General features: G+C 32.3%; 1 protein-coding gene across 1 annotated transcript; it reads right to left on the bottom strand.

Moving 5' to 3' along the window:
• Window positions 1-8,749: 8,749 nt before the first annotated feature.
• On the bottom strand, window positions 8,750-10,822 carry LOC137826044 (GDSL esterase/lipase ENOD8-like). Its single transcript, XM_068631886.1, has 5 exons — window positions 10,272-10,822; window positions 9,839-10,048; window positions 9,601-9,770; window positions 9,258-9,522; window positions 8,750-9,171 (listed from the first exon to the last, which is right to left on the bottom strand). The coding sequence occupies exons 1-5, from the start codon at window positions 10,531-10,533 to the stop codon at window positions 8,903-8,905; spliced, it is 1,176 nt and encodes a 391-aa protein (XP_068487987.1). The 5' UTR covers window positions 10,534-10,822; the 3' UTR covers window positions 8,750-8,902.
• Between the last annotated feature and the right edge of the window lie 5,873 nt (window positions 10,823-16,695).

The following is a 16,695-nucleotide window of genomic DNA, read 5'->3' as shown; positions in this document are numbered from 1 at the left end:
ACCAGCACAGCAGCATCAAGCAAAGCAGAGGCTTCATCATCCTTCAAAGGATTGGATTCTTCAAAACATTGAACACCACTTGGTTCAACAGATCTTCCTGGAGGGCTTGATTAGTTCTGCTAGCTCCCCTTCTATATCCACTTCAAAATAATGAAGGAACTTAGAAATCAAAATGGCATAGGGATAATGAAAGTCACATAACCTCATAGCTTTTTGATTGTGTGAATCCAGTTGATATTTACTTTGTTCATGATACAGTAGATTATGAGAAGATTTTCTTCAAAAAGAGTTGAATGGTTGCTCCCCCTAGGTGTGAAAATCCATGAGACTATGAAAGCCACAAGCCTTTCATCAAGCTTCAACCCACCAACTGAAAAAAAAATCCTCACTTTGGAATGGGGATTCTTGAGACAACCTTTGTAAAACTGGATTTTGTTGAAATCTCCCACTACTCCAAGGTTTCCCCTATTGATTCTAAGTCCATAAGATTTAAGGCCAATCACAACAGACCATACATCACTTGTGATGACCATATCTACACCTTTGACATGTGAAACAAGTGAGTCACCATAAAAAAGAAGGTTAGTGTAAAATACCTTTACAAGATCAGGATATATGTTCCCTCTAAGTTCTAGAAATCTATTCAACTTTTGTTCCTTGAGAGTGCTCCTCACAGAATCCAGCTTATGTTGTTTCATCCATGTGAAGGAAACAACCTTTGGTGTATTCACATTCTTCCTACTTGTCTCAAGTAGATACTTGTTGATGAGATTGGTATCACCTGCAAATCATCCTTCAAGCTTTCCAGAGCTTTTAACACCCATTGATTTCATCCTTTTTGCAGAAGGAGGAGTGTCAGCCATTTCTTAATTCAGGACAAGGTTTTTAACTCACTGCAGAAACAAAACATAAAACAGAGAAGAGAGAAAAACAGCTTGTATAAGTGAGAGATAGCAACACATTGCATTGTCTTATATTAGCGAAACTTCATGATCAAAGATGGCACAGATAAAGATGTTTTCAAACTAAAAAACGAATCAAATCTGAACAATAAAGCTGACATAGTCAGTCAAACCAGAAAGTACAAATTCACATGTGATTTTGACCAAGCATTAAAGACAATTTTCATTTCCAAGATTTGGAGGGATCTTATATATTAATAGCATATGCAACAGAGTTAATCCGTATTCAACCATTCATTTAATACACTTTTGACTATACACATCACTGGGTTCAACAGAATTACAAACCAGAATTTAAAATCCAAAAACAGATTTTCCCAGAGTTTGTCAAATAGAAAATAATCAGTTGTTTCGAGGAAACAATCGGTTGAATTTTTGTTATGGGGAAAATTTTTCAAAAACCTTTGTTGCATACAATCATTATTGCTTACCATGTTTGCAAGATATTAAAAGTAGATGAACAGATAAAGCACACAACAATTACAGATTGAAACACATAGTAAAATACTTAATTGAATTTAAGCAACAAATGTTCTCAATAAAGAATGAGAATTTTATTCTCAGATTTCATATTTCCTAATTACAGAAATTTCAAATGATCAGCACTAGACTTTGGCATGTTGGCATGTACAGAAATCTTGTCCTTGCTGAACCTTTCAAAATCACAAATCTGCAAAACAGAACTTTGTCAAATTTCAAGATTTGATCCCTTGAAGAATTTGGGACCTTCAGTGTTAGATTTATCTTTTGAACTAGCAATACATTTAGGAATCCACTTTTAGATACCTTTGGGTATAAGAGATTTACGAAACCTGTAGTACCTGACAGAATGGCCTTTCTTCATGCAATAGAAGCATGTAACAACCGGTTGAAACGATTTTTTAACTGATTGTTTTTCTGGAATATTTGCAAAAGGTTTTGTAATTTTATTTTAACCGATTGTATTTAACTCACTGCAGAAACAAAACTTAAACCAGAGAAGAGAGAAAAACAGCTTGTATGTGTGAGAGATAGCAACACATTGCATTGTCTTATATTAGTGAAACTTCATGATCAAACATGGCATAGATAGAGATGTTTTCAAACTTAAAAACGAATCAAATATGAACAATAAAGCTGAAGCTGATATAGTCAGTCAAACCAGAAAAGTACAAATTCACATGTGATTTTTCCAAGCATTAAAGAGAATTTGATTTCCAAGATTTGGAGGGATCTGATATATTAATAGCATATGCAACAGAGTTAATCTGTATTCAACCATTTATTTAATACACTTTTGAGTATACACATCACTGGGTTCAACAGAATTACAAACCAGAATTTAAAATCCAAAAACAGATTTTCCCAGAGTTTGTCAGATAGAAAATAATCAGTTGTTTCGAGGAAACAATCGGTTGAATTTTTGTTATGGGGAAAATTTTTCAAAAACCTTTGTTGCATACAGTCATTATTGCTTACCATGTTTGCAAGATATTAAAAGTAGATGAACAGATAAAGCACACAGCAATTACACATTGAAACACGGAGTAAAATACTTAATTGAATTTAAGCAACAATTATTCTCAACAAAGAATGAAATATTTATTCTCAGATTTCAGATTTCCTAATTACAGAAAGTTCAAATGATCAGCACTAAACTTTGGCATGTTGGCATGTACAGAAATCCAGTCCTTGCTGAACCTTTCAAAATCACAAATTTGCAAAATAGAACTTTGTCAAATTTCAAGATTTGATCCCTTGAAGAATTTGGGACCTTCAGTGTTAGATTTATGTTTTAAACTAGCAATACATTTAGGAATCCACTTATAGATACCTTTAGGTATAAGAGATTTATGAAACCTGTTGTACCTGACAGAATGGCCTTTCTTCATGCAATAGAAGCATGTAACAACCGGTTGAAACGATTTTTTAACTGATTGTTTTTCTGGAATTTTGAAAAAGTTTTTGTAAGTTTATTTTAATTGATTGTATTTAACTCACTGCAGAAACAAAACTTAAAACAGAGAAGAGAGAAAAACAACTTGTATGTGTGAGATATAGCAACACATTGCATTGTCTTATATTAGCGAAACTTCATGATCAAAGATGGCACAGATAGAGATGTTTTCAAACTTAAAAACGAATCAAATTTGAACAATAAAGCTGACATAGTCAGTCAAACCAGAAAAGTATAGATTCACATGTGATTTTGACCAAGCAATAAAGACAATTTTCATTTCCAAGATTTGGAGGGATCTGATATATTAATAGCATATGCAACAGAGTTAATTCGTATTCAACCATTCATTTAATACACTTTTAACCATACACATAACTGGGTTCAACAGAATTACAAACCAGAATTTAAAATCCAAAAACAAATTTTCCCAGAATATGTCAAATAGAAAATAATCGGTTGTTTCGAGGAAACAATCGGTTGAATTTTTGTTCTGAGGAAAAATTTTCAAAAACCTATGTTGCATATAATCATTATTGCTTACCATGTTTGCAAGATATTAAAAGTAGATGAACAGATAAAGCACACAACAATTACACATTGAAACACAGAGTAAAATACTTAATTGAATTTAAGCAACAATTGTTCTCAACAAAGAATGAGATATTTATTCTCAGATTTCAGATTTCCTAATTACAGAAAGTTCAAATGATCAGACTTTGGCATGTTGGCATGTACAGAAGTCCAGTCTTTGTTGAACCTTTCAAAATCACAAATCTGCAAAATAGAACTTTGTCAAATTTCAAGATTTGATCCCTTGAAGAATTTGGGACCTTTAGTGTTAGATTTATCTTTTGAACTAGCAATACATTTAGGAATCCACTTATAGATACCTCTAGGTATAAGAGATTTACGAAACCTGTAATACCTGACAGAATGACCTTTCTTCTTCATGCAATAGAAGCATGTAACAACTGGTTGAAACGATTTTTTAAATGATTGTTTTTCTGGAATATTTGAAAAAGGTTTTGTAATTTTATTTTCTTTGCTTTGAGGGTAAAACCTCAAACCTGCTTTTCCAAAAACATATTTTTGAGATGCTAAAACATCTTCAAAATTGGACTTTCCAGTTGTAAGCTTGTCCAAGGTTTTCAAAAGATGGCAAATCTTCTTTTCAAGAAGTTCACAATTTTCACAAGATTTTTTCTCACAACTACGAACAATTTTTGTAAATTAAATCCAGATTTTCAAAATCTTCTTTTGTTTTGCTTAGCTCTTCCTCTAGATCCTTAACTCTATTTTCCAACCAATTATTTAATCCTTTCAACCGGTTGAGAGAAAGTGCCAATCGGTTGGCTTCATCATGAGTTTCATAAAAAGCATTAAGCAATTGATCATATGTGGTACCTTTACTTGATGCAGTAGAATCCATGCTATTTGTTACTGATGCTAGAAGGCAAAGATTAGCTTCCTCATCATCTGAAGAACTTGAGGATGAGACATCATTGTCATCCCAATGACAATGATGATTAACTTGATATGACCCTGTTCACCACAGTCATAGCAAGTGTACTTAATAGAATTGAATTCATTAGGTTTCTTTGAATCATACCTTTTAGAAGTTTGTCTTTTTCTCAAGAATTTGCTGAACTTTCTTGATAATGGACTTATGTTCTCTTCTTCACTTTCACTGGAATCTGGTTGTTGCTTACTAGCTTTAAGTGTTATACTCTTGTTATGCTGGTCTTCACTTTCTTGGACAGCAAGCCTTTGAATCTCAATTTCATGCTCTCTGAGTTTACCGAAAAGAGATGCCACAATCTATTGAGGTGAGATCCTTTGATTCAGAGATGGCAGTGACCTTTGGCTGCCATGTTCTATCAAGACACTTCAGTACCTTGATGTTAAGCTCTTCTTCATCAAACTTCTTACCAAGACTCATAAGATGTTTCACAATATGATAAAACCTCTTCTGCACATCACAGATGGATTCTCCCTTTTGCATTCGGAAGAGTTCATACTATTGAATCAAAGCATGCTTCCTAGCTCTCTTCACATCAGTTGTGCCTTCATGTGTGACCTCCAAGATGTCCCACATTTCTTTAGCAGAGCTGCATTGTGAAACCCTGAAAAACTCATCACAGCTTAGCGTAGATGTTATAATATTTTTGGCTATCCAATCAAATTTGACTTTCTTACTTTCTGCCTCAGTCCATTCGGATGAAGGTTTATCAACTAAAGCATCATCTTTCTTAACTTGAGGTACAAAAGGACCATTTTCAATTGACTCCCAAATACCCTTATCAGTTGAGTGTAAAAAAATTTTCATCCTCACTTTCCAAAATTGGTAATTAACCCCACAAAACACTGGTGGCCTGTTTATTGAAGCACCTTCCCCAAGAGGCATTTTATCAGCCATCAAAAAGATTTTTAGAAAACAGAAATAAAAAACTTGAGTAACTTTCAAGAACCTAACTCTGATACCAATTGTTAGAATTGATGGCTTAAACAAGGGGGGTGAATTGTTTCTAAAAGATTTTCGCAATTACTTTACTTTAGAATGAATCTTTAAAAATCAACTCAGATAAGCATTTCAGAAAGTCAATCAAACAGTCTAACAGATATCATAATTTCAATCAGTTAAAACACGATTTAACCGGTTGTTTATGGCAACAAAAATATCAAACAGTTAAAGAGTTGAGAGAGAGATATACACACAGGTTTATACTAGTTCACTCAATCCCTGAGTTACATCTAGTCCTCAATAAAACCACTGAGTATTCCACGAAGTAACCAAACACAGATTACAAACACCCACAAAGAGGTGATCCTCAAACTATAAGACCTACTCACCCTTTTTGCACACAGCACACACCTCAAGCTAGAATCACACTGACTTTACAGGATTTTACAAACACGTTTACAGAATGTAATATGAACAATTACAAGAAACTAAGACAAGGTAGAAAACACCTGGAATAACACTAAACCAGAAGCCTTATGATCAGTTCTTGAATCACAGCAAAGCTCAAAAGCAATCTTGTTAAACTTGAAAAACTCCTTTTCACAAACAGATTGTAATCTCTCTTTTTGATGTCAAATCAGAGTGTAAAACTTCAATATTTCTCTCGTGTGAAACATTTGAAAGAACGCTATATTTATAACCTTTGAAAAGCTACCGTTTAAAGCAGATTTGAACAACTGAATCAGTTAAAACAGGTTTTCAAAATACTGTTATGAAAACTCACTTTTAATCGGTTGAAACCACGATTTAATCGGTTGAATGGTTTCAGCAATTACACAACTGATTCAAAAAACAGTTACAAAACTCCTTTGCCAGCTAAGTGACAAACAACCGATTGTCTCGAAACTTTAATCGGTTGTTTTTTCCTTTGCATGGAAAAAAAAATTAGTTCTTTAAAACAGATTTAAACAAGCTTTCTGTAGGAATCAATACTGATATTACAAATATTCTAAACCCCATAACTAAACTCAAACCTAAAACACAGCACAACTTCAAGTTCCATGAGGATTTGATACATCAAAGCTTCCCATCTTCAACACATAACACTATAAATACAAGTGCTAGCCCCCTTATAAATGAGCTTATAATTGATTAAAGAATTGCTACTCAAATTTGTGCACATCTTGTCTTCTTTGCTCACTCTTTGCTAGCACTAGTTTTGTGTCTAGCTTAGAACTTCTTAGGAGTTTGCCTCACATTTCTTAAGTTTCATTATCATTCTCCATACACCAATACTTCATGATTTCTTTCACTTACTTTAGCCACCAAATTTTGCACCCTAAAAATATAAAATAAAAGACACAAAGACATGAAAGCTAGGATTACATTAGGTTTTATATTGGATCTGAAAGTGGTAGGAATAATCCATTTTGTAAGATTTTTTTCGTCTTTCTATTATATACTCTTATTGTGTTATTTTTCTTTTATTCCATAATATTCTTTTATTGTTACTATAAGAAAACCATTAAATATAAACTAATTTTAGAGACTAAAAATAGTTAGTTATTATATTAACTAAGTTAGATACTATCTTAGAGACTAAAAAAATTATTAATATATATAAAGTAGTTTCTATTATTAATAAAATTTTGTAAACTGGTTTCTAAATTGTTATCTAATTAACTACCAAGATTTTACTTACTACTTAATTTAGATTCTAAAGTTGGTAGCTAATTGATATCAATTTAGAAACTAGTTTATAAATATTTATTAATAATAAAAACTACTTTAGATACTAATAATTTTTTTAGTCTCTAAAATAGTATCTAATTTGGTCAATATAATAATTAACTATTTTTTATGTCTAAAATTATTTTTTATTTAAAAATTTCCTATGTGTTTATTTTGTATACTGTTTGAGTGTTTTTATTTGTTTTTGTTGAATCAAGTGTGTTCAAGCTTTGAAGAATCCAAATCCTTCGAGTTTGATGGAAAGTTGGATGTGCTTGATGTTACTGAGGTGTTTTAGAATAGGATCTGGGGTAGATTATCTATGTAAATCCACTCTTGATTGAATTCAAAGCTTAAGTATTCTCAAACCTTTTTAATTGAAAGTGTTTTTCAAGTTAAGTGAAAAACAACCTGTTGTTTTGTCGAAACAACCAATTGTTTCATACTTAGGTGTTTTGAGAAAGGTTGAAAACTGTTTTTGGTGGTTGACTTGCTGTCAAACCAAAACAATCGATTGATTCGAGCTTTCAATCGATTGTTTGTTTTGAAACCATAACAGGAAACTGTTTTGTGATTTGACTGAGCTTTAAATGATTTTATAATTGAATGCGCTCCTGTTTTAAATGCTTTGATCAATCTTTTAAAGCTATAAAGAGTTTGTTCAGTTTATGTAACAAACAAGAACTAAGATTTAATCATAGAAACACAGATTTGAGTTTTTCACTAATTTTGCTTTTGAAGAATTAAAGAGAGAGTGGAATAGGATTTTCATCTTGTATTGATTTCAGATCATTCTGTAACAAGTGTAATCCTTCTATACTTTGTGTAAACTCTTGTGTGAGGTCGAGAAGTGTTGTGTGCTCTTGAGGTTGTCAAGATCAACATTCTTGGTGGTGTATGTGCTGAGTCAAAGGAAGTGTGTGTCTTGAGGGGATCAAGGTCACTTCTTTGGTGGTGTGTGTAAGTAATTTAGGTTTGATTGCTTAGTGGATTCCCCCAGTGGTTTCTGGGAAGACTGGATGTAGCTCTTGGTTTAAGAGTGAACCAGTATCAACTGTGTGTGCAATCTCTCTATCCTTTGAACTCTTTTATTTCAGTTTATATTTGTTAACTGGTATAAACAACCGATTGTTTTTCTGGTGCTGTGCTTAATTGCTTTGTGTTTTTGGCAAACTGAATTCTGAATCAAGTTTTCTCAAAGTAATTTCATTCTAGACTAAAAAGTTTGTGAAAACCCTCTTTAAACCATTCACCCCCTCTAGTTTAAAGTCATACATTCTAACAGTTTTTAGTAACTCTTCATTTACTTTCACATTAGTTTTTTTTTTAAATATATCATGTTTAAATTTAAATTTTATAATAATTAAATAATTTTAATTATAAGAATAATAGTAATAATAATAATAATACAAAATGTGTTTTTAATTCACAGAAGTTTACTTAAATTTATCCTTAATAACTCCTTATTTTCTTAAATCATGATTTTAATCTGAAATTAAATATAATTAATTTTACTGCACCAATAAAATGATAATGAATTTAAGAGGAGGGACCAACTTCTCATGTTTTTTAAAACCACCTAAATTAACAAAATTGGCTCCTTTCTATATAAAAGTTTATACTTTACCAGAAAATCGTACACAAAACTCATCAACCTAATTCAATCAACACCTTTATTGTTTGCTTTAGCCAGAGCAAAACGATACAAACAACATACTTATCACATTTTTTAGACTTGACATGGAATAATATAGCACTTGATATTTATTTAATACAAATTGTTGCATTGCAGGGATAAGCTACTAAAGCTCAATAATTATTTGTGTAAGTTTTGTGACATGCCATATTCAAAGGAAGGGGTGGCTCTGAGAAAGCCCCAGAAGAAATTTGATCAAAGATGAATTTGGCAGCTGCTTCTGTGAAATGAATCCCATCCCAATTCACTCTCACTGATTGCCTTTCACATGAGCCCACAAAAATTTCTGTTCCATTGACCTCTATGCTTTCTCCACATCCAACACTACTGTAGTTGTATTTCCCTCCATGTCCACAACAAGCAACTAGTGGGAGCTCAAATCCTACACAATAATGCACATCACTGACCCACTTAGCTCAAAATATTGTCAAAAAAAAAAGAGAATAGGACCACTTTAATTTGGCTCACCATATTTCTTTGGGTGGCTGAAAAGAGAGTACTTAACAGAATAGATATCTACATATGTGATTGCAGCCTGAGGAAGGTTTCTGCGAAGTTGAACCACAGCTTCCTTCAATTTCTGGTTGAAATACTGAGCTACTTCATTATATGGCTTTGCACAACCATAGGCATCCCTTTCAGCTGATAGAAAACTGGCCAAAATGTAAGGAAGGCATCCAATGGGTCCTATGTTGTGTATCCAAAATGATCTTGCTCCCAGATCATATATGTCCTTCATCACCACAATAATGTACTTAGAATAATGAACTAACTATACACAATAAAGTATCCAAGAAGGGTATTGAACTACCTTAACATTTTCTGAGAAAGCATTAACTATATCAGGTACAGTAGCATTGACTTGTTGAACACTCAAATTTCCAAAAAAGCCAGCACCAAGATCATTTTGACCGATATCAAATGTGTACAAAGCTTTACGAAAATAATCTTTTTGGGGCATCAAGCTAGCAAATATCCCACCTGCTAAGAGATATCTTAGAACAAAAACTTAACTATGCCCTTATTATATTTATAAGTTCTATCTTTACCTTGATGTCTGATGAATTGTGTTCTGGGCTTGAATTCTCTGAATTGAGTATACTGAACATCAAGATAGAAGGGGCTGAATCCACCCTCAGGTAAAACACTAGGTGGAGGTCTAATTGTTGACGCTGATGTTGCAAAGTTTGCACCGTGTGAGAAGTTGGTGCCCAGGGAATCAAGATATGCACTTATATAAGGGAGTCCCAAACTCTGAGCTGGGATTACCATAATCAAAGATCAAAATTGGCGTGTGAAAACTTTTGCTTGGTGTTAAATTTATCAGTGCAAAATTCCCACATGTGGTATAGGTGCAGACTCAATCTTAATTTGGTACACTCAAAAAGCAAACCATTGTAACCTTACCTACCCATTTACAAGCATAAGTTTCTTAGCCATGATGTAAGTTAACATACAAATGGAAAACAAGATTACGAGTACCTATGAAATCAATGATGAGACGGCCATCAGAGAATCTCCCTGCAGGTCTGTGAAAATAGGTGTCTCCATATGGTGGTTTTGGTGCAATAATGGAAGCAGCTAAGCCACCTGTGTCTGAGTTTGAGTCACCAAAGTTGAATATTGCAGGGAAAGCACATTGATTGGTTGAAAATACTGGGTTTGGAACTAAGGTAGCAATAGATAAAATCACAAAAAGTGACACTTGTTGGATTTGAAACTTGGTAGAGTTAGGAAAGTCCATTGAAGATAAGATTGAGTCGGCAAAGGGCAAAGGAGATTGTAAATGGTAAAGCTATACTTCTTTGGAAGACCAAGATGTTGGTATGATTGAAGGTTGTTTATGTTTAGGAAATTTTCATATTCTAGATTTGTGAATCATTAACAAAGTCATAAATACTTTTCTCAGTAATAAAAAACTCTTTTTGAAAGAAATTATAAAATTTATTTGTATTAAAAGTAAAACTTAAATTTTAAACAGAAATTAGTAAAATAAGTACTTCATAATCTATATCCAAATCTTGTCCTAGTCTTCCTTTCATATTTTCTTATGATGCTTTATACAGTTTTCTTTTTTTTTTTTTTGTTTTCTATGACGTTATTGTCTTATTTTATATTTCATTGTTTTAAATTTGTAATGTAGACAAATTATAAGGTGTCCTTTCAAATACATCCAAAATTATCATGTATTGGTGAAGGACAATTTCGGAATTTGAATAAAAAGTATTATTATCATTATTAGAATTCTGTGAATCTCCTTACACTTTTTAATAAAATAACAAAAAATTAAGATGAAATTATCAAAATAAATAACCAAAAAATTAACGAATAACGTTTTGAATTTAAAAAATTAACAATGTTATTTTCAATTGAACCAATTATTGGCACGTGTTACATAAATTTTGGTAAATTCTTCTACCTCTATATTTTCCTCCTCCATCTCCTTACTTTTTTTAATTACAACAATATCCTTCTGAGTATGTTGGAGAGTGCGATGTTTTCTTCTTCATTCTCAAGTGATGGTAGTTGCTTTGCTTGTGGTAGCTGGTAGCGGTTAGTGGTAAAAATTGGTGGTTGAGGTAAGTTTTGTGGTATTTTTATTAGTGGTAACTATGTTGTTGTTCGTTTATTTTTCTTTTCATTTTTTTGAAAGTCACAAAACTTAAGGAAAAAAAACAGTGAGGGGCAAAAATGGAATACAAAACTAAAAAAACAAAATCTTGTCACACTTAGAAAGTTAAATACAACTAATCTTCTTGTCAACTCTCTCACACACTTAAATGTTGAAATTGCTTTCTCAAACATTCTGATTAAAGAATAATGAAAGTGTTGTGACTGAATGAGAATTATGAAGGAGAAGAGATACACCTAATGTTATTTAAAAATGTAAGATTATTTTAAGATTATTTTTTATTTAAAATTTTTTAAAAGGTTAAAATTGAGTTAATATCACTGTGTGAAAAGAGAAATTAAAGAGGTACATAAATTTTCCACATCTTTAGCATTTTTTTACAACTACATCTTTTTTCCTTTGATTTTTAAGTAATGTGTTATGCATAAGAGGGATGATCCATAGATAAATTTGTAGACTTTTCCAAGTTCTAACTTTTTCACGTTGATTCTTTGTATTTCGACCACTTAAGTTGTGTCCGATGTCAACAAAGGGGAACAAAAAGAAACATTATATTTGACCTTAAATTAATTCAGAAGAACAAACATATTTTTGTATGCGTGTACTTTTCTTCCCATACAAAACAGATTCTTAACAATAAATTTATATAAATGGCAATATCAACATGGTGGCCTCGCGATCTAAAATAACATAATTTTCAATGCACGTGTACCCTTTTCAATTTGTGACGTTATACCAATTTCAATTCAGAAGAAAAACATAATTTTCAATTCAAAAGAACAAAAGTATATATGTGTTCTTGTCATATTTATATATATATATATATATATATATATATATATATATAAATATGTGTTCTTGCCTTAAAGTAAGAGAGAATTGTATTTTTTTTCCTTGTAAGATTGTGTATTCTTTGAAGGGTTGTTTATTTCACTAATAAAAATACAAGTTTAAATTAATGAAAATAACCACTTTTTTATGGTATATTTGGATGTGAAATTGTGTACCTTTTCTCTTTCGAATATTATTTTTTCTTTCTACTCTGTAAATTAAGAAAAATATTTACTACATCGTTTTTTTTTTACTTTAGATAATATTGAATTAGGTCATACTTATATAATTGTTGTCTAAACATAAAAAAAATGCAATGGTTACAAGTATGGTTTAAGGACTATAAAAAACCAACGTTTGCAAAATAATTTCTTATTTATATCATATTTTTTAAGTTTTAGAATGTGTGCGCTAAACAATAAAAGAATGGTCTAGAAATGGCCAACGTGACCTAAATATCACAGGAGAGGCTATAACGAATTCGAGTATTTGGAGTTACGAAGGTGTGGCCAGAGCACATATTGTGTTTTCAGACTTGTGCAAGCGGCTATTTAGCTTTGGGTTTATTGGGATCTAGAAATCTTTTGTGATGAACGTACGGGAAAACCTTCTTTGGATTTGCCAAAAATTTTTGGAATTCATTTATTTCTCGCAGGAGTAGCTTGTTTTGGGTTTGGCGCAGGTGGAAAATGAAAATACAACACATTTATGAATGTAGCATATAAATTACTATCTTTTGGGTCATGGATGATGGAAGAGGCCCCAGCATCAATCCATTGAAAGTCCACCAAAATGTCAAATTGAGGCAACCACTAGAGTTATGGTCAAACAAGGGTCAAGAGGACGCATTCTACATGTCATAAACTCTAGTGTAGAATAGTTTTTACATTTTTGTCAAAAGTAGCATAGTTTAATTCTTTTGTATTTTTGTTGAAACATGCAAAGTGGTACCTAAAATGCTAACCTAAGTTTAATTAGAGTTTCCTACTCCTAATTAAACTTAGGTCCAGCCCACATTTAGCCTAAGTGGAGCGTAAGGTTCTAGAACTCCTAGCACATGGAAGAATTCTAGAACCTACCTCACATGTGCTGAATTTAGGAGCCACCTTCCCATGTGCCAACATTTGAATTTCCCTCCAATTCGCTTTTCATATTCAGCCCTCTCTTGCTATATATAGAGGAGCTTGGGTCATGTAAATTGAAGATTAATACATGAGTGAATTGCTGCCAAAATTGTGTTAATCTCACTCTTTGCCCAAAACCTCCTAGGTTAGGCTCTTACTCTTCCTAAACCATCACCTTCCAAGTAGAGTTGGTCTCACCACTTTCAAATCCTACTTCTCATGCACCTTCAAGGTCACCACCACTCTTAGAAGGACCTTGTTCCATCTCCAATCCATGAAGCTTCCGCAATTCACCTACAAATCCAAACTAGGAAGGCACAAATCCATCATTTGGTATCATGAGCTATGGTTCTTCAAGAGCTAAGTGTCTTCTTTCATTTTAATTTTTTGTGTTCTTCTTATTTTCATGTTGTTCTTCAATTCTCCATATTGTCTTGCTGTTTTTTACATTTTAATTTGATTTAGGTGCTGTTTGGAGAAATCCAATCAGTGCATTGTGTTCAAATTGTTCTTGAGCTTCTAATTTTCACATTTGTGTAGGAATCCATATAGAATTGTGTTGTTGTTCTGTTTTTAGTTTATTTGAGTCTTATTTTCAATTCTATTCGGTTCATATTGTGTGTCTTGAGTCATTTTAATTTCTAAATCTAATTGTGTTTTGTCTAAGTCATGTTTCTCCTAATTTGTCATCAATTCCATGTAGTGCTGATTTTGTTGATAATTTTGGTTTTTTTATTTGATTTGAGTCCAGATTTATAATTCTATGTTTGTTGATCCTTTAGTGCATTTTTATTTTTAGTTTGAGTTCTTATTTGTATGTTAGATCCATACAAATTCATATACATTCACTCCATTGTGTTTTTGAAGTTCTTCAATCTGTTTTTAATTCCAGAATTAGGATTACTCTGTTTTTCAAATTCTGTGCTGACTGTTTTTTTGTTATGAAATTAAAATACGTTGAAGAAAAATTATGAAAATCTGGATCTACACAGATTGATGTATTATAAAATCAAGAAAAAAAGAATCAGATCAAAAGACAAAACAGAAAAAAAAATGATAAATCAAACAAAAAAAATGTGCATCCTGGCGCCAAAAGAAACGGTAATCGGACAAGAATTTTGAAAAATTTATCACAATTATTTGGTGCATAATTTTGGTGTGATTCCAACGCAAAAAGTTTTCTAAGACCTTGAATTATTTGTGGTTCAATTTCAGAATCAAATTTCAAATAGCCAGCTCAGCATAAATTTATAAGTCACACTTTTTGGAACTAAAATTTCCAGTAGTACTGTTTTGGTTTTTCTAATCAATTCTAGTGCCATTGTCTAGGTTCAATTTGTGTGTCACCTTTTATTGAGTGCCTATTTTTATTACTTGTCCAATATTATTCAATACTCCTTCTAGTTGTGTCCTATAAATCAAATCCATTTGTTCTTGTCCTAATTTTTAAATTTGAATTGTTCTTTGCTTTCATTTCTTGACCTCTAAATTGTTGGTGAACAAAATTCAAATTGGTGCTTGTTAAGTGGAAATGAACCTTGTGGTGAGTCCATCCCTACTTAGTAGGTACTGTTTTGAAGATTTAAATTGGCTAACCATAAGAGGTTAAGGCAAGGAGCTGCAGCAAATACAAACACAAATACATATACTTTGTAGAACACAACAAGGAAGATCAATCACAAGCCAAGGAGTGCATAGTTTAGGAACTTTGAATTCTATTTTGTGTAATTCAATTTCTTTTGTATTTCCTTTGAGTTGTAATTACATTCAATTTTGATTAATTAGTGGATTAATTACGTGTAGACGGTAAGTGTGTCTTCAATGGCTCCAAGTGTCTAGAAGCCTCACCTTAGGAATCGTCTAGTTTAAAGCTTTCTAGTTAGCAATCTTTAATTTGTGCTTATTAATTGTTTTGCTTTAATTACTTGTTTTGTATTGTTAATTGCTTTGCATGAAAATTGTGTTTTTATTTCTACTTGTGATTTACGTAGTTTACTTAGAAAAAGGGTTGTGGTAAGTTTTGAGGGATAGGTTTTGGCAAGGAAAGACTTGGTACTTAAGAAGTCCTAGTGACTCACCTCTCTTTCCTCGAAAGCTACCTTCACTTCTATCCTTATCTTTTTGGGGTAAAATACTTAGAACACAAGTTTTTAACCATGTCTTCTCCATCTCGCGATTCTAATGAAAGTGATGTAACAATTCTTAAAACCCTTTTGGAAAAAGTTGCACAAGATGTTCAAACACTTTCATACAGACAATTGCAATATGAGACCCAACTCAAAGAAGGGGATGCTCAATTTGCTTTGATACAAGATGAGTGGAAAATGGTTAAAGAAAGAGATGAATCCAACAAATCAAAAACAAGTTCTCATGCATCTAGCTCTAGGGTAGATAATTCTTTTGGGGAACAAAGCCTTAGAATTAACGAATACTATCAACCATCCCCTAGGAAAGCTAGAAAGGAAAGAAAAGAAAACCCTAAGGAGGTTAGGGTAGAGCTACCTCATTTCTATGGAAAAGAAAATGTTGAAACATATCTAGATTGGGAAATGAAGGTAGAACAATTGTTTGTTTGCCATAGAGTAAGTGAGGAAAGAAAGGTACCCTTAGCCACCTTAAGTTTTCAAGGAAATGCTATGTATTGGTGGTCTGCCCTTGAGAGAGAAAGGCACCTTCATAAGGACCCTCCCATTACATATTGGAATGACCTTAGGGGAGCCTTAAGATGCCACCATCTTCCTTCCTATTATAATAGGGAGTTAATGGACAAGCTCCAAGACTCCAACAAAAAAATCTAAGTGTAGAAGAATATTGGCAAAAGATGGTGTTATAAATAAAAAGGGCAAGGATTAACGAAGAAAACCAAACCACCATATCTAGGTTTTTAAGTGGTCTCAAACTTGAGATAAGAAACAAAGTTGAACTTTTACCTTATAGAGATTTAAATGACTTGATTCAACTTAGCATTAAAGTTGAAAAACAAATATTGAGAAAACAATCAAGTCAAAAACAAAGTTCATACTTTGTATCTTATGAAAGGGATGAGTTCCAAAGAGGGGAAGAACATATAAAAGAAACATCTCTAGAACTTTCCCAAAACCTATCCGAGCATATCTCACACACTCACACTAGAATAATTCAATGTTTAGAATATCTTGGTAAGAGTCAATTAGCATCTCATTGTTCCAATGAAAGATCTATGATCTTAAGGAACAATGCTAACAATATTAGCCAAGAAAAAGAAACTAGTGAGAGTGAAGAAAATGAGAAAAAAAAGAAGAAAGAAATAGAAAAGTCAAGTGAGGGGTTGTTTGAAAAA

This window comes from Phaseolus vulgaris, chromosome 8, assembly GCF_000499845.2.
Source record: "Phaseolus vulgaris cultivar G19833 chromosome 8, P. vulgaris v2.0, whole genome shotgun sequence".
Taxonomy (NCBI): domain Eukaryota; kingdom Viridiplantae; phylum Streptophyta; class Magnoliopsida; order Fabales; family Fabaceae; genus Phaseolus; species Phaseolus vulgaris.
This window is presented reverse-complemented; position numbering and strand designations above follow the sequence as displayed.

Excerpts from the sequence above, each read along its gene's own strand:
- LOC137826044 (XM_068631886.1), bottom strand. The coding sequence starts at position 10,533 with ATGGACTTTCCTAACTCTACCAAGTTTCAAATCCAACAAGTGTCACTT. Across the intron at positions 10,049-10,271 it reads TCTCATCATTGATTTCATAG|CTCAGAGTTTGGGACTCCCT; the intron begins GTACTCGTAATC and ends TGGTAATCCCAG. Across the intron at positions 9,172-9,257 it reads CAGCCACCCAAAGAAATATG|GATTTGAGCTCCCACTAGTT; the intron begins GTGAGCCAAATT and ends ATTATTGTGTAG.